Here is an 18,635-nt window from a genome sequence, read left to right as displayed (position 1 = left end):
CATGTATAAATTTAAACCATAACCTAAGACATTTTCTCCATGACACTGTGCTGTTTCTGGAATGAGAATAGGGGTCATGAAATTTGGATTTGGGGTCATTATTCACATGAAGATTAATATTTTCTCATTTTAGAAAATTCAAAATACTTTCAACAATAATTTTAAAATTATTTTAAAGAGTAATTTGTTAAAAATGTAACTTTGACATGAAATAGTGGTAAAAAAATATATAATTGCTGAAGATGTCAGTAATAACAAAAGCAACCTCTGATTGGAAAATCAGTTTATTTCAACTAATCTCAATGAATTCATTTAATATATGAAATTATCTACATAACAATAGTATGTCATTATTTTTGTTATACTAAACAGCTTCATGACTAAAATTTTATATTTGATGCTTGCAGTTGTCTTGTCTACATCATTTTACTTTGTGAAAAAGTGCTATTTATTTTGGAGAGTATTTAGATGCAATATTGCTTCTCTTAGACAGCATAGTATTTACCTAGAATAGCCCAGAAATGCAGTCTCAATAGCTTATTTCTTCTATTTATAATGTTATTCTGCTAACATCTGTGGTTTAGCATGAAAACCTTGGCTTAGGGCATGAAAAAAATTAAGAATGACAACAACCAAGGAGGGTAAATCTCTTGAAATAATATTTCAATATCACTCTACTCATGGAGGCCCCTGATATTAGGTGAACTATCACTGTAAAAAAAAAGAATGGAGGGGCAGAGTTACTGAAATGTTTAGTGTCATTTGATTTTTTTTTAAGTTATTTGCAATACTTTCTTAGAGTATTATTTTAAATGCTGCATGCTTCAATTGCTGCCTGAAAGATCCTGATTATTTCACAGACATTTTCATTGATTTTTTAAATAAGCTTTCAAATCAATTACTAGTTTTTTGTGGCTCTTAATATAGTAACTATATAATGCTATGTCAGATATCATAGACTAATGCAGTATGACAAAGTTTAAATTGTAGTTTTAATTTGCTTTTTCTCTCTGAATCTATTTTTAGGAACTGGGACTTGTCATTACTGGAACTCTTCCGGTCTTCAACATAACTGGCCAAGTTGAAAATAAGACAAACTTAAAGGTTAAAAGTTAATTGATAAAATTAATAATAATAAATGATAAACTATGACGTTGAAGCTCAATGTGGATAAGATATTTCTATAAGGAAATACATGCAATGTAACTGTCTTGTGAGGCCAGAAGTAAAAGGCAACAGCTGCCTGTGTGATAACCACCTGGGAAAAAGGAAATGCAGGTCAAGTTGTCTGTTTCCCCAGAGCCAAGATTCAACTTGACTCTTATTTAGAAAACTATGACCTGATGAGAACACAAGTTCAGACTCTGGGAGTAATTGCATGATTAATGGGCAATACTATTGTGTGCATATTTTTAAAATGCATGGAGTTTAGAAAGAAAATCCAAAGAACAAAACCATGGTGATGTTTGTACCAGGTGTATATAAATATGTTTACTGAATCATTCTTCCTCCAACTCGCATTCATACAGTATTTTTTTAATCATTATCTAACTTAAGGATCTGATTTAAATGAATAGTCCCTTATTTTTTTCTATTTTTCAAGATTCAGGAAAAATACTGAATGAGTTTCACGGAAGTCTTGATTTCTATTAAACTGGTAATATTGTCAATGCAGTAAAATGCTACCAATTAAACTTTTGGAAGTTCTGAAAAATATATATCTTTTACTTGTTAAATTCAATTTCTTATTTTTTAAATACTTTTGATTTAAAAGTAGGGTTGAATTCCTATTTCTTAGCTTGCATCAGAAGGAAGTTAAGAGTGCAGGAGAAGTTAAGATGTTTTTAATAGTAAATACTCAATACTCATTTTATAGTTGGGTTGGCCTTCCTGATTTGAGGGAAATTTATTTCCAGTTTATGGTATAATGAAGTCTATTGCACTTAAGCATTACTTGTTCAGTTATTATAAACTTCAGTTTAATTCCTTATTATAATAATGTGGCCATAGAAAACATTGGTTATTCCTCTTTGAGGGCCCAGTACTGTTCTTAAATATCTGTGAGTTCTAAACATTGTAACTCACAAAGGAGTAAGTCTCTCACTCCTCATATGGACTGTCTAAAGGATTGCTTTAATTTGGAGTTTTTGCTCAGATTGGGATTGTTTCACGGGAAAGGAGCATAGTTGTGGACATACCTTTCTCACTCTATGTGTAACTACATAAAATTTAAAGTGTTCTTGTATTAACGATTGGATTTTATAATTTTCTTTGTAACATTTCAATTTATTTTATAATTTATATAATTCTATTTGAAACAAAAATTCATGATTCTAAATTTTAACTCTATTTCTATCTTGATGTCCCATAGAGGATTATGATGGCAATTTGCCGCATAGCCTCGTTGATTGCAACTGAAATTACAATGCCCATTGTTTGGTATTTATAAGAAGCTGGCAGCAACCATAAACAATGCTTTGAGGATTCCTGCTATTTTTACTATGAATAAGGGCACATACTTTTCAGGATAGTTACACATAACAGGTACCATAAGCAGCAAAAATACATTGTTTTCTCATTCATAGTGCCCAATATCTTTAATCTGGATATTTTTGTGATTTCTTAATCATAATACACCACGAAGTCCTCATATACCTAGACACACACACACACACACACATACAGAGCTACAGTTGCTGACTATAAAGTAGCAATTAAAGTAAATATTAAGGATAATAAATACAAGAAATAGCCAATAAAAATTTTAATATATCTTTTACATTTTAGCCTCAAGCATCAGGATTTCATTTTTTAAGCAAAATGGTAATAATGATAAGGTTGTGGGAAGACAGTCAAAGCTGAGAATCGTCATAAACTGATACCAAAAGCGCCTCACCCTTATATGTATATGTTTATACTGGTATGGAATACAACTATCATCAAGTAAAAGGATGACTATATTAATAATTGTGTAGAAAGATGTAAATTTTTGGTATAAAATGCACGACCTTTTTGCTGTCTTATAGAACCAGCTGATTCTTGGTGTGATGGGAGTTGATGTGTCTTTGGAAGATATTAAAAGACTAACACCACGTTTTACAGTAAGATGCAATTTACTCTTTTGGTATCTTTTCTCTTTTAAAGCTCTGTACTAATTTAGCTTGTGCATAAAGCACTTAAGTAATTCTCAAAAATTATGTGCAGTTTTCTTGGTAAAGGAACTAAATGTTAAAAAGGATCTCTAAAATACAATATAAAGATACCGTGTTATCCTTCTTCATGCTTTAAAATGTGTATTTGAGATTTTTCTTTAAAGGATGTAGATTTCTGATTGTGATTCAGGGATCTCTAAGTTATGTTCATTATTTTTCAGCTGTGCCCCAATGGCTATTATTTTGCAATTGATCCTAATGGTTATGTTTTATTACATCCCAATCTTCAGCCAAAGGTATGTATATAATTTGTTCACAGTGATTAATGTTCTGTAAAATTAATGATTGTAGGTTCTTCATTTTTATGAACCTACTCTTGTAGGTTCATCATTTTTAAATTCGCCATATAGCACTGAGTATAAGGGAATGTTATTTCTGTAATGTTAATAAGGTACAAGACCACAGTTTATAATATATGAAAGTGTAAAAGCCCTTTTCATTTCCTCTTACCAATTTAGCTATCCAATATTCCTATCCAGTATTTAGTCCTATCTCAAAAGCAGTCATTGTCACCCACTGTGGCTGAGTTTCACACATCCCACTTGGGACTTTGCTTAAGGCTGTAAGGTAGTGAAGGAGATGCCTCAGATGGGTGTGAACCTGATAAGTTATAAGTAATGTTCCTCTGTGCACAAGCCACATTTTCCATTCCCCTTTTCTTCTGGCAATTGTCTCTCCTTTTTATCTGCAAGAGTTTTTTTCTTTCTGGTTTCAAGCAGGCTTGTAAAAATATGTATGAAATTCAATAAGTAAAACCCAGGGGATTTTCAGAATTTGTAAATGCCTATTAATCAGTGAGTTATCTGGAAATGATAAAATTTCATATATAAACCATTTTATCCTAATCCTTATGCTTATTTTCCCAAGATATAAAATATTTTTCACTTTTCATTAATGCTTCTCAGGTAGGGTAAAATTTATTTATCTAAAAGTAAAAATCGGCAAAATCTTACTATGTAATTGTAATTTATAAGCATCTTCAAGTTGCTGTTTTAACTGAAGATAATACTGAAGATACTTTAAACCATGCTGGATGGAAGTATATGCAGACTTACGCATACTACCTCCTTTTCCCCAGTCATGGATATTTAATTCAGTGATATTTTAAGACACACACAAGCATATGCATACACATACACTCATATAAAGCTGAGTCTTTTAAATATTGCTCAAATCAATAATTAGGGACCATTGATGTTGAATGCAAAAACGTATTAAATGGTTATAATTGATGTCTCTATTTGAATTCATCTCACTTTGGAACTTATTTCTGTATAAAATTCATCATGATCTAAATATTTGCTAATCAGCTGTAGCTGCTGATCACCCTGCATTATTCTTAAAGTTGGTATTTTATTATAAATGTGGTATAGGCATTTTTCATGTTACTGTCAGTCCATCATAGCTCTCTATAAACACATCATGTTAGATTCCTCTTAATAGAGTTATTTATGATTGTCTAAACATTCTATGATTTTGCTACAGTTGAAAATCTTTATCGTTTTAAATCTTTTTAGGATTTTTTTTGTAGATTCGTGACATTATTGTTTGTTGTTTGTATATCCAGTGTATTTTAAGTTATATTCCCATAACTAAAGTGATTTAAAAGCAGTGACAATGCAATGTGCTGAAGGGTCTGAAAGATCCCTATTTTAAGATTGTAGGTCTTAACCCCTTCTCCAAAAGGAACTAAAATCTATCATAGACAAAAGAATAAAAAAGATTAATTAGAATAATGCACATATGTTGTGTATATATAATCCATCATTTAGAGGTAAGAATTCTAAAAAGGTTTTCCCCTTTTCTACATTCTTCTACTAATACTCAATATTTATATAGAAAAAATTATATTACTTTTTGATGTTAACATATTTGGCCTCATATTTGGAATAATTTACTAAAATTCATAGAATTACAAAAAAATATAAATTCTATAGAAATTCCTATTATAGCCCAGGTGATTTTTCTTCAGGATTATGTTAGCGTTTCATATTTTTGTATAGGAAATTATTAAAAGCAAATATGCAACAGAAACATATTTAGAAAAAGATTATTTTAGGAACCCATTAGAAATAAATGTTTGAACAGTCAATGTATTCTTTTTTTCTGAAATTCATGCTTGTGAATTAAATATGCTTGTAAATTCTCATCATGAACAGGTTAAACATTAAGATTTCTATTTTATGGGTGATGGTGTGTGCTATACACCATCAACAGATACAAGAGAGATACAAGAACTTCATAAAAGGATGGATGGTATAGTGTAAGACAGCTGTTTTAGAAATTGACAAATGCAAAGGACCAATATGGTGATAGCTAGTAAACTAACAAAATTAATTTTAATTCTTTCATCATAAATATACAAGTAGAAGTAAGGGAAAATAATGCTATGTTCCATAGTACCCATTATTATTTAACAAGGTCAAAGTCTGATACATAATATTAAATATTCAGCAAGTATTCTTTGCTGAATGCCTTGTGTTTCCTTCCTGAAACTGTAATCTTAATTCAAATTATTTCAGTACAATTTTCTAGTTTGTAGAAGGCAGAACAAGTGTCCTTTAAAAAGTCCAGAATGTCAGTAAATAAAATAGCTATGGACCTTTTACCCATCTAATTTTCTAAGGAATCATTACTTATCTTCTCAAAATATACTGCCTCTATCATGACGTTTTGACAAATGCTGAATTATAGGTCCTGCTTTATTCCAAAATACCTTTTAAATTTATTCCACTTTGTTTTATTGATATGACCAGACTAGGTATACTTATTAGATATCTCATTTTGATCAATCTTAAGAAATTTTTGTTGTAAAGGAAATTATGCATAATCTACATTTTAGAAGTCAATATTTAAAATAAATCTACAGTGTTGTGATTGAATTCTCCATTAACTCCACAGATATAACATTTGGTATCACTTCAGGAAACAGGCACAAACTTTAAGTTTAAGACCTTTCAATATCCTATAGTATTTCTACCACATTTGAATCATGTAAATTCTAAAAAATCTTATTTTTTTGTTTTACAACAGCATAAAAGTTATATAAGACAAACCATCTTTCTCATTTCCCACTTCCTCACTTTTTTTCTAGGAACAAAAGGAAAAGATTAGCAATCTTCTTCTTCTTCTTCTCCTACTCCTCCTCCTTCTTCTCCTCCTCCTCGTCCTTCTTTTCTTCTTCTTCTTCTTTTGCTGAGGAAGATTAACCCTGAGCTAATCTGTGCCAGTCTTCCTCCATTTTATATGAGGGTTGGCGCCACAGCATGGATGATGGGTGGTGTAGGTCTGCACCTGGGATCTGAACCTGTGAACCTGGGCCACCAAAGTGGAGCACCCCAATCTTAGCCACTATGCAACGGGGCCAGCCCCTAAGCAGTCATTTTACTAAAAAACTTTTTGAGCATTTTTACTAGCATAACATTTGTATTTACTAAAAGTATTTTTAAACTTCCATTTTTTTATTGACTCCTTATGAACTCTATGATACCTCTTTCTGATCAAGGAAAATATCTGACCAAAATTGATTATAGGATAGAACCCTTACCTATGTTGACATGTAGTATGATGAATTACCATCTTTGTGTTGCTTCAGCCTATTGGTATAGGTATACCAACAATTAATTTGAGAAAAAGGAGACCCGATTTTCAGGTAACTGTGAATGATGTTAGCAGTGCCTTCAAATTTGCTTAATCAAAGTTGAAATTAAGCTTCTCTTCTTAAAAGCATATGATTAATGCCACCTTTCGTGACATCAAGCTTCCAGAGCATGAGATGGAGATGAGCATCATTTCTCAATAAACTGGAGCAAAAATGTTATTAATGATGGCAGAGGGTATGCAATGGCTAACTAAAGACGGCTGGCAAATTATGTAATAATAATGTTAATAATCAGAGTAATCATAATGAGATGGCTTCTAAAAAATAAATTTATTAAATATTATAAAATTAATGTCAAATCTATGTAATCCTAACAGTTTGCTTGTAAAATTAACTTCTAAGTGGAAATAAAAATACAGTTCTGATGTGATAGTATGAGCTACAAAATTTAAGCCAAAATTTCTTTGAATTTCTGAAATTGTATTTTTGGATTAGAAGTTTGAGAAATTTCCCTTCAGCTAATTAAAAACACCTCAGATTGTGAATTTGTTTTGCCTGGCAAACTCACTGCGAAATATTTTCTCTGTTGACAGTAAAGTTTAAACGTTATTATATGTATGCATATTTCTATAAGCACACTAAAAATAATCAATATAGTTTAGTAAAAGAATTTCATAATCCCAAAGAAAGTTCACTGTTATTTAAGGTTTTATGTATAAGCCTATCATTTCTTAAAAAGAAGTATTTTAGTAGAGCTGAGTTCTAGTTTGGTTCTTCTTATAGCTAACCCTGCATCCTTGAGTAGTCCACTAACCCCATAGTACTTCAGTTTCTTCATCAGAAAAACAAGAGAGATGCACTAATAATTGTTTTCTACTCCACACAGTATACTCACCTAGGAAATTAAATACATGTATTGATTCTGGCCTCCATTTCTTGAAAATTTGATTTAATTTGGCTGGGGATGGGAGTAAGCCTTCTAATTAGTTTTGAAAGCCTCTAGGCTGTTCTAAAGTGCAGAACCACTGGGTTAATAGCAAATTCAGTTCCCTTCTAGCTCTAGAAATCTTTGACAATTTGAATTTCATGTTGTTGCATCAGTCTTCCTATCTTTTATGATTCTTATAGAGGTTAAAATTATATTTATGTCTTTTCTTGATATATTACATTGTATGTTATTCTCCTTGCATGTTTCTTTTGATGCATTATCTTCAATTATGCTTTTTGCAATCATGTACATTTTAGTGATTTTTTGCCATAATTTCAAATATTGCATGTAAATATTATGATATAATTAAAAAATAAACAACCTGATAAATAGTTTGTTTTATTTTTGTTTTCCTTTAAGGAAACCCCAAATGGCAAACTAGCAACCACGCAAGACTTCTGAACTTTTGGAATATTTTTTGAACTATGCAGTATTTTTAATAATACTAACTACTGATTATTTCAATTTAAAATTTGTTAACAACCTCGCCTTTTACTTTAGTTCCACAAATGGTGTGGTCATTGTGTCAGTTGATATTCAAATTTTACAAATGAGAAATGTTAGATACTTAAAATATCAAACAAAAGCTTGGGGAGTACAGGGACTGGATTCCAGTTCTTAAGTCTCTCTTGGTTCTTTCATAGAACATTCTACTTTTGAATTTTTCAATCACTGTGCCTGTGATGGGTCTTTTAAAAAATGGTCAGCCAGAGTGCCATTTAAAAAGTACAAGTTATGCATTGACATTTTTCTTTTATGACTTCATTTTATTTTCTGTGTCTTTATATGTTGGATTGGGACATGATCTTCATATTGCCAATTCTTCCTGATAATGCCTCCTCCATGCATGCTGTTTGGGTCTGGTCATGCTATGCATTATCCATTGCATGTAAGATAATATTCTTATTTATGTTTATATTTTATCACTTTGATTATTTTGACTTTGTTTTGCAGTGAGTTTGTTAATGTTAATGTTGATATGATGGTGTTTGTATGAAGATGATTTATTTCATGGGACTTTAAGCAATTCTGAATAATATTTTCAACTTTAGAATACTCTTTTGTTAGAGACTTTCTTGGTTTTGTTTTTCAAACAAGGTATTAGAATTATTTTCAATGATGATTTTTATTTTCTTCTTATGATTTCATAAGAAATGCTACATTTCAAATGAATGTTTGCTTCTGAGACAATAAGATGCTGTCCAAACAATGGTCAGTATTTTCACCTATTAAACAATCTAATACTTATTTTTAATATTCTAGAACCTCCTGATTCTAGATATTGAGTTCACAAGCAATGAATATTTTTTCAGTAAAAGTGCCGGACAGTTGAGATTATTTTTGTAAATTTACCTTTAGGAATTCCCATTCATGAAAACCCATGGGAATCATAAATTTTCAGTGTTTAAATGGAGTTACTCTTTGAAGGAAGGCATTTTTTCCATAACTATAAAATAAATGCATGCCAATATGCCATATCATTCAGCATTTGAGATAAATAAGGTGTTTACTTTTAATATGTCTTTCATTATTGCTACTGTCTTGGGTAGTGAGTCCTCCTAAAATAGTGATAATCTGAGCATATTTTGGAAGAGCCTTTGAGGCTGAAATTATTAAAATTCCAGTGACCTTGCACCAATACAATATAATTTGTATTTATATTTTCTAACTAATTATCATATTTTCATGGTATTTATTTTAGTAAACGTTAAAAATCCAGTTTCTAAAATTTTGCAATTGTAAAATTATAGACACCTATTATGATTTTATTGTTCAACAGAACTTTGAAATTCTACTATGGCGTATTACATTACTTAGCAAGTGTTATAAGAGAATCAGTATATTTTTTTATCAAATAGTTCAATAAGTCTTCATCTTATGATTGAGAAATTTTAAAAATGTCATTTGAAGTAAATTTGTTAGGCTAACAGTTTCACCTGATATATTTATATTAATAAATAACCTGCCGTGTTCCACAATGAATTTTATTTATTATCGAGCACCAGAAAGAAAAACCAATAGATGTTAAAGCAGGAAACAGTATTTAGTGAACCCAGGGGTTATTCTACTTAGACTTTAATTACATTAGCTAATCTTTATTAGAGTCCTTATGAGTTGACCACAAATTTTTTTATAAAGTTGATTTAATTTGACTTAATAAAATATAATGTAAAATTTCTGAGATTCAAATATACAAAGAAAACTTGCATCTTTTCTTTATGCATTTTAAGAAGGAGGAATGAGTTAGAAGAGTTTATTTTGCCTACAAATTCAAACATAGTTTTTAAAACATTTTCCATCATATAATTTCTTATTACTTTACAGAATACAAATAAAGAATGTATATTATTTATATATTGCCTGTGTTTTATTGCAAAATATGTTATCCACATGGCTATATTTTGCTCCTTTCCCATCCTAATTAGAGAAAAAAGTTGTGAGTGGATCTTCAAAATTCATATTCCCACAGAACCTGTGATTGTAAATGTAGTATCTAACACAGCACTTAAAGTGACACTGTCTTCAGATGGCAATTAATTAAATTTTGTCTGCTGCACTTTAAAGCTCAAATATTTAGCCTAGGTATTATTTTTAAATATATATATGAAAGAACATACCTTTATACAATTATTTTGTTGGCTATTTAATATACCTTAGGTAAGTAACTTTTACAGAATTAATTTTATATTTAAATATCCATTGAATTATTCTATACACAGCATCATTTTACAATGTCATATATGCTTAATTATTATTATTTTCTGTGTAGAACCCCAAATCTCAGGAGCCAGTAACTTTGGATTTTCTTGACGCAGAATTAGAGAATGATATTAAAGTGGAGGTAAGTGTAATCAGTAGGCCTGAACAATACTCTCAGGTCAGTTGCTGGAATTCATCCCTTCCACAAATATCTGTTGAGCAGCTTCATTGTGTTAGGTTCTCTCTTATGTACTGTATGCACAAAGATGAGCGTTTTTGTCTTTAAAAATTTCTAGATCCTGGGCTGTCTCATCCAAAAGCTCATATGAACAGGAATAAATATTTTAAGTTGGGTAGAACCTTAGTTTTTTTTCTTTCTCATTCCACAGATTGAAATATTTTAAATATTTCAATACAAATAAACATGTAAATTTCAATAAAAAACATAGAGATGGAAGACATTGCTGTATAGTTAAAAGAAAAGTTGGAGGGAATCTAACCATCCACCCAGTGAGCAATGTGATGAGAGAAGCTGCTATGTTTGTCTTAGTACCTTTTATTCAGAAAATTTCTATTTTATTTCAAAAACAAAATTGCATGTCACTTCCTCTGAGAGGGTCTTCCATAATAATAAGGATAACCATTTTAGTAATAATAATAACATTTATTAAGTACATGATGTGTGTCAGTCATGGATTCTCAAGAGCCTTTCAAATAGGTATTGTTATTATTATTATTATTATAACATCTGTTGTACTGATGATATATTTGAGGTACAGAGAGGTTAAATATCTTGTCTTCAGTTACTCCATTGGTAAGTAGCAGAACCAGGATTTGAACCAGGCTCCTGCACTCCAGAGCAGAGATTTTTAAGATTCTTTCAGATGTATTAACTCCTTTTCTTATCTATGAAACAGCCACCATATTTCTTTTACAACTTGTCACAGTGTGTTTTAACTGGTACTTGCTTTGCACATTTTACACATTTATTCCCTCCTTATAGAATTTAATTATTTATTATAATTACCCTAGACTGAGACACAGTGCTGGGATGTTTTAGGTGATTAATGAATATTTTTTGTGAAGTGTTTTGACATGGTGGAGGTAGGATCATGGAATGGTGAAGAGTTTGGTCTTTGGACTCTAACGTCGCTGAGTGATTATAATAAAATTATTTAACTTCTCTTAAGTCTCATTTTCTCCTCAATAAATCCCATAAAGTAATTAACTACTGTTTTGATTACATTTCAAAAAAGTAATGACTGAAAATATTTCATTAAGGATGTTTTTATTATTTTAAAGTAATATGAAATGACTATCATGTGGTAACTTTTAAAAAATTTTCCCAGAGAACAACTACAACTCCTGGTAAAGCCAACTTACTATTTTTATTCAATCTAAAATAAAGTATAAATCTTGAAAAACTAATATTTTAATAATCACCCCTTGGTAGGTCAGTTGATTTCCTGCAATAAAGTACTTGTTTCATTTTCCCTTAGATTCGAAATAAAATGATAGACGGAGAAAGTGGTGAAAAAACATTCAGAACTCTGGTTAAATCTCAAGATGAGGTAAGAATTAATTCAAGCTTCTTCTTAAATAAAAACATATATATATTAGTAATAATTAATATTGATAGTTTGTCCTTTTATTAAAGCAATATTTACTTATAAAACAGGAATGTCACTAGTAAACAAATTTTCTTTTTTTTAAAGTATTCTTAGCTGGAGGGATATTTTCAGTTAGATATTTTTAACTCTTTTTTCTTCTTTTTATAAAATAATGTTGCTTTAGGGTTTTTGATGTATTTTTATAACATTAACAATATGTTCTAGAAAATTATATATCTATATACTTTATCATTATAAGAAATAGAGCACACAATATAGTTTTATGCCATGTTCTTTTAGGCCATTTCAATCATGCAAAATTGCAGTTAATGTTTAGTAGCTATAGGATTTATATAGTTTGTGCATGCAGATATTCTAATTATTGAGTTCATGTATTTATTTTGTTTTTCTAGTTTTTGTTTACTTGTGTCTGCCTTGATTTATATTCTTCTACTATTTATGCACTTTACATTATAATTGCCTTGCATTTAAGTCTGAAATTAAATCGAGACAACACAACTAACCCCATACAACACTGGCACAAGTCTGTAATCAACTTATATTGTATTATATTGACATAGAAGAACTCTTTGTATATGAGGAATGTGTCTGTCTATTATTAGTCACATATGGAGTAAATACATAGACGTTCATATATTTGAGTATTTGAAAAATATATCGAACCTAGAAGATTTTGAGCCTCAAAATTTAAGTTTCTATATGTAACTTATATCTTTTCCCTCACAATGTCACCGTTTTTAAATGTATACATTTCTCCTGAATTCCTCAGTAGATCCTCCCCTAAGATGGACCTAGAATCTAAATATGATCCTTCATTAGCATGTGGCTTTTCTCATTTAATATCATTAGAAGTCCACATTACTGGAACACATGGGGAAGTATATATCAACTTCAGTCATTGTTGAAACTTAATTCCCTTTACTTAGACTTTAGCCACGTTGTTTACCCTCTCACTTCTTGAGGAAAGACATAAACCATTCAACAGTTCTGCCAATTTCTCCATGCTGTTCTGCCAAGAACTCTTTCACCTACGCATTCTTTCATCAACTTACAAATTAATTGTGTTTCTGTTAAGTCACTTTGATATTTTCCCTCCTTCAATTTACTGGGAATATCCACCTATAGACTTTTCCTATTGATAATATTGAAAGAAACCATTATATTATATATTTCCCTAATCTGCTACTATTTTTTTAACTTGCTGAACGACACTAGTTTGCTATGTTCTTTTATGAACAGTAAAAAATACATACACCTTATTTATTCTAATTCTTTTAAGAATTTTACTAGTCCAAAAACCTCACCAGATGATGTCCCCCCAACACCCATCCTCCACACACATAGCTAAAGCCATAGGGATGTTTGATGTATAGAGACAACATGTGCAGTTGTTATAAAATGAATTTAGCATCACACTTTTCCCTCCATCCAGACAATTTAAGTATTTTTAAGACTTATTTCTTCATCAATAAGTTGTGGAAAATAATAGTATCTACTCCAGGAAGTTGATTAAATGGGGCAGTGATTGTAAAGTGCTTAGGATGTTGTCTAAACACCAAGCAACACTTTAGTGGATGGTATTGTTTTGATGAGGTTGATAAAGCTGGAGATAACAAAAGAATTAAAATATGCACATGTGCCATCACTATACCTAATGGAAGAAAGAATAATAATTTCTTTACTATTGTTCAGTAGCTACATATGAAAGATTCTATATCTGTGAAGTTATCTAGCTATGTACTTCTTTCCCTGGTGGATTTAGTTGTTTTTCTAATCTATGGTACTGAGTAATTAGTGTTTTATGATAGATAGCTACTATAATAATGACTTAATAAGAACATTAATATGCTAATCATATATTTGGATCTAGGCACACTGAGTGCATTAATTTCCTGCTATTACCAATATCTCTTAAACGTACTTCATTATGGAAATATATGAGCCTTATCTAATATTTCTTAGTCCTATTTCATTATTAAAATTTATTTTTTGGGAAATGTTTTCAAAATTTTGAAGCCAATAATTTGGCATAAATTACTAAGACTTTGCACTTATAAGTCCTTAAAATTTATCATTTGGATGTTTAGTTTTGTCCTAAAATTTTGCCTCACACACACACTCATAAAAGAATAAATAAATGAATAATAGATCAGACATTTGTGAAGAAGCGTATTGAATGACCACAGAATTTATTAATAGATCCTAGTGTTCTGCTCTTCATATTAATTTACATAGAATATAAGGTAATATAACCATGTCAAACTTTTTTTCTAGAGATATATTGACAAAGGAAATAGGACATACACATGGACTCCTGTCAATGGCACAGATTACAGGTAATTAACTATATTTAAATGTGTATTGTATAACAGAGCATTCAGTTCAATGTCTTTCACCTACTTTTAGTAGACATTTTTCAGTGGATGAATATTGTCTTTGCATTTTCATAAGCTATGTTCAATGTAATTAAAATAGAAAAGTTACCGTTTCCCACATAATGTATTAAAATTATAGATTTTGATTTTCAAAATGGAAATGATGGAAAAAAGCTAGAAATAAAAAATTTAGAAATGACAATACATGTGATATGTCTATTTGATATTTTGTCTATTTATATTAGCAATAATGAATGTTGACAAAATTCCCTTAATAATGTGTAGTCATCCTCTCCACTGACTTCCTCATTTAACTTGTCGTTTAGTTTATATTACTTACATTTAGGTTGCAAATTAACTTAAAAATAAAACTTAGTACATCATAGTATAATCTGATATAAAATGTTCAGTTGATATCATTTATCCCCATGAGTAACAATTCTATAATATACTGATCCATCCAATTGACTGGGCCTTGGAAAATCGGACAGACTAATATCCTAGAATCTCTTAGAAATTTTCCATTCTTCAGCACTTGCTGAGCATTTCCTTCACTTTCTTGTTCTAACTCTTCTCTGAAGTCATGGCCTTCCCTGTGGTCCTTCTTCCTACATGCTCACAATGCTGAGGCTGATATGGGTATGTTCTTCTTGTTACTCTCTCTCTTCCTCCTCCCTAAAACCCCCATCTTTGAATGTCATGGCACCAGACCGTACCACCCTCTATTCCTCCTTTTTAACAGTCATCACCTGTTCATTCCTATAAGATTTTAATTCCTGGCACACTGTCAATCTCTCTTATATTCACATATAGATCACTGTTTCTCAAACTATTTATGACATACCCATACTTATGTAAAGTAAAACAAAAATTATTTACTAAAATAAATTTTAAGAGAGATAAAAAAAACTTAAGCTCACAATTTTTATTATTAGATTCCACAGACATAAAATTAGTTTGTCAGATTGCTATAAAATTTTCCGAATGCTTCCTCTCGATTTTTTTATTTAACTGGTCGTGAGCTGGTAATAGGCAGTTTGTAAATGGGCCAGGTCCATGGACCGCACTTAAGTAGCATTGACATAGATGATTTTCTGGTACCTGGACTCTTAGTTTCTTTATCTCCTCTCCTCTAATGATCTTGTCATCCCCCTACCTTAACTACCTACTCCAAAGTCCTATTTTGCAACTCCCACATTTTTAAGATTGCAAGTCCTCCGTATTCTTAATTTGAGATTTTTTTCATCCACCTCTCATATTACTACATTTTAAATTTCTATCCTCTCTCTCTAGGATTCCAACTCCAACAATTCTTTAACTCAAGTAAGACCTGAAATCCATCAATCCCTTCTGCTTTTTCACTGCCCTTGCCCTCTTCATCCTTATACCCCTCTTTGTTCAGCATAAACTCCTTGAGTCTTATTATATTCACTCTCTTGCACATAGCATCAACTCCCTTCATCATACTCAGGTTTGGTAGACAGTAGTTTGGCAAATCCCAATCCTGATTAAATGCAAATTATTACCAGCACCACACTGTACCCACATAGCTACAAATGGGTGAAGTAAAATCCTCCCTGACTGATATATTATGAAATTCACGACCTCTAACCTCAAATGGGCCTTAGTGGTGCCTAGTTTTCTCAATAGTCCAGTAAATTTAGGATGCTCCTAGATGACTTTTGATAGCTTCTCTTCTCTCCTCAAACCCATAACACTTTCCCATCCATTTTCTTTTGGGTTATGTTTTTGTTTCTTATTTCACTGTCAAAAATAGAAATGATCAGAAGAGAACTCCCCCCAGCACAGTACATAACTACTTGCATCTGTATCTCCATCTTTTACCTCTCTTTCTATTTTCAACACGATAACAAGAGTGATCTTATTAACACTTGAGTTAGATGTTTCATTTCTCTACTCAAAACCTCCAATAACCTGCTATCTCATTCAGTATAAAAGCCAGTTTGTCACAGCCATCAGAAGCCTACAGCATCTGACCTGATTCACCATCAGCTCTCTGAATTTATCTGCCAGATTCTCCACTGAACATGTCCAGCTTCAGCTACTCTGTCCTCCTTGCTACTCCTCATAATCACTGGTATCCTTCTGCCTCAGGGCCTTTGCACTTGAAGTTATTTCTGCCTAGAATGACGTTCCCCTGGATATTTACATGCTCACTCCTCATCTTCTTCACACCTTTTCTTACTTTCATCTCCTTTGTAAGGCCTTCCCCAACAATCTTATTTAAAATGTAACGTCCCTATCTCACTCTTCTGCTTTGTATTCTCTGTAACCCTCATCATCATTTGACATTTTATATATTTTATATATGCACATATACACACATACAAAGCATATATAGAGAAGTTTAGTTTTACTATTTATCATTTATCTTACCTTCACTACTAAGTTCCAAGAGGACAAGGTTCTAAGATTGTTAGATTTTAAGATTGTTGCCTGCTTCATTTACTTTTGCCTTTGAATCCCCAGCTCACACGAGAGTGGCAAATAATAGACATTCTGTAAATATTTGCAGAATTGAAGATGATCTCCAGTTTGTCTTATCTTGTCATGTTTAAATAATGGTGTCCAAACATCCATTGAAATATTCAAGTATGGAGGACTCTTTGACTACATACTAATATGTAGCCTAATTTATCTGCTGTGGTAGACTTAACTGTTCCTTTCCTAATAAAACCAAAACTGTCCACTCCCCCACCCCGGAATATCCATAAAACATTTCAGGGAAGCCTAGAGGGCGAAGGATTTCTCTAGAGCTACAATGTTGATATCATAGGAAACTCTTTCCTTTTTGGGTTCCTAGGACGGTGTACAGAATATAGAAGAGAACATAGATATTAATGTCATCATACATTACATTCCAGTTTTTCTTCACTTTTTCAGTTTTGACATACTGTTGAACCTCTTAAGAAACACCAGAGGGGCCGGTCCCATGGCCTAGTGGTTAAATTTGTGTGCTGTGCTTCAGCGGCCCAGGGTTTCGCTGGCACCGCTCATTAGGCCACACTGAGGCAGCGTCCCACAACTAAAAATATATGACTATGTACTGGGGGGCTTTGGGGAGAAAAAGCAGAAATAGGAAATTGGCAACAGTTGTTAGCTCAGGTGGCAATCCGTTTAAAAAAAAAACATGAGAATGACTTTTTAAATTATTTCACTGGTTTCTATCTACTGATTTCTATCTCTTCTCTTAGGCTTCTCTTTGCATATACATAATCTTTATGTACACATGGAAGTCATTATTTCTCCTTCCTCTTCCATGATTATTGCCACCTTTCAATTTTTAGATAAACTTGTCAAAAGGTATAACAGGAGAGAGGGAATCTGGGAACACTGTCTCTTTGGAGACGATTTCATGTACAGTATTGGATGCCTGCGTGGGAATGTGTTCTACATTTTTGTTTCTTAGATGAACAAATTCTAAGTTAGAAAAATTGGATCTCTTTGACACTGGCAATGAGTCAGCAATGAAAGTTGGGCCTACTGCAGTCATAATTACACTTTAGGGGTATCTTAAATCTCATTATACCTTACTTAACTGTGTTTGTAGTAACCTCACAAATGTCTCCTACATTCAACCCCTGTGCCTGTGGCCAGGTTATTGTTCTTTTCTCCAGTTCTGGGTATGTCATTCCTCATTCACGAAACTTTGGTCTCCACCCATTTTAATCCAAGTTAAATTTGGACTTCCAAGTCTGATATTCACATCACACATTTCTAGCTCAACCCACTTGCCCTGCCATTTCTCTACACCCTCCCTATATATATCTCTGTCCTCTCAACAGGCCCCAACAGCTCCACTTTTGCAAGTTTTACTCACACATCCCTTCTCAAATCTACGGCTTTGAGCCAGATCAAACCTATTTGCATTATAAGCACTTTCCTGAATCTCTATAAACAGGTAAATTAACAAAATGTTACATCTAAATTGAAAAAAAATGGCATGTTTTCATTTAATGAATGAAGTACCAAATGTCACTTAGTGATTTCTGTCTTATTTAAGCCTAGATGTAACTTAGGTACCACATTTTGAAATATTCTACAGTCATGCATCACTTAACAGCCGGGATACATTCTGAGAAATGCATCATTAGTCGATTTCGTCGC

At 31.7% G+C, this 18,635-nt stretch overlaps 1 protein-coding gene across 19 annotated transcripts in view; it reads left to right on the top strand.

Annotated features, from left to right (window-relative positions):
• CACNA2D1 (calcium voltage-gated channel auxiliary subunit alpha2delta 1) overlaps positions 1-18,635 on the top strand; it is a 514,911-nt gene that overhangs the window by 446,182 nt on the left and 50,094 nt on the right. For 6 of the 19 annotated variants that reach the window (XM_023639081.2, XM_023639085.2, XM_070264465.1 and 3 more), the window contains 6 exons: positions 1,027-1,104; positions 3,027-3,101; positions 3,374-3,448; positions 10,572-10,643; positions 12,001-12,072; positions 14,407-14,468. In XM_023639081.2, the coding sequence (XP_023494849.2) occupies positions 1,027-1,104; positions 3,027-3,101; positions 3,374-3,448; positions 10,572-10,643; positions 12,001-12,072; positions 14,407-14,468 (434 nt within the window). Of the gene's footprint in view, positions 1-1,026; positions 1,105-3,026; positions 3,102-3,373; positions 3,449-6,306; positions 6,865-10,571; positions 10,644-12,000; positions 12,073-14,406; positions 14,469-18,635 lie in introns of those variants that run through there. The other 13 variants (XM_023639078.2, XM_023639076.2, XM_070264462.1 and 10 more) reach the window with 4 other exon arrangements.

Source organism: Equus caballus, chromosome 4 (assembly GCF_041296265.1).
Source record: "Equus caballus isolate H_3958 breed thoroughbred chromosome 4, TB-T2T, whole genome shotgun sequence".
In the NCBI taxonomy this organism is placed as follows: Eukaryota; Metazoa; Chordata; class Mammalia; order Perissodactyla; family Equidae; genus Equus; species Equus caballus.
The sequence above is the reverse complement of the archived record's forward strand: the minus strand, read 5'-3'. Positions and strand labels throughout refer to the sequence as shown.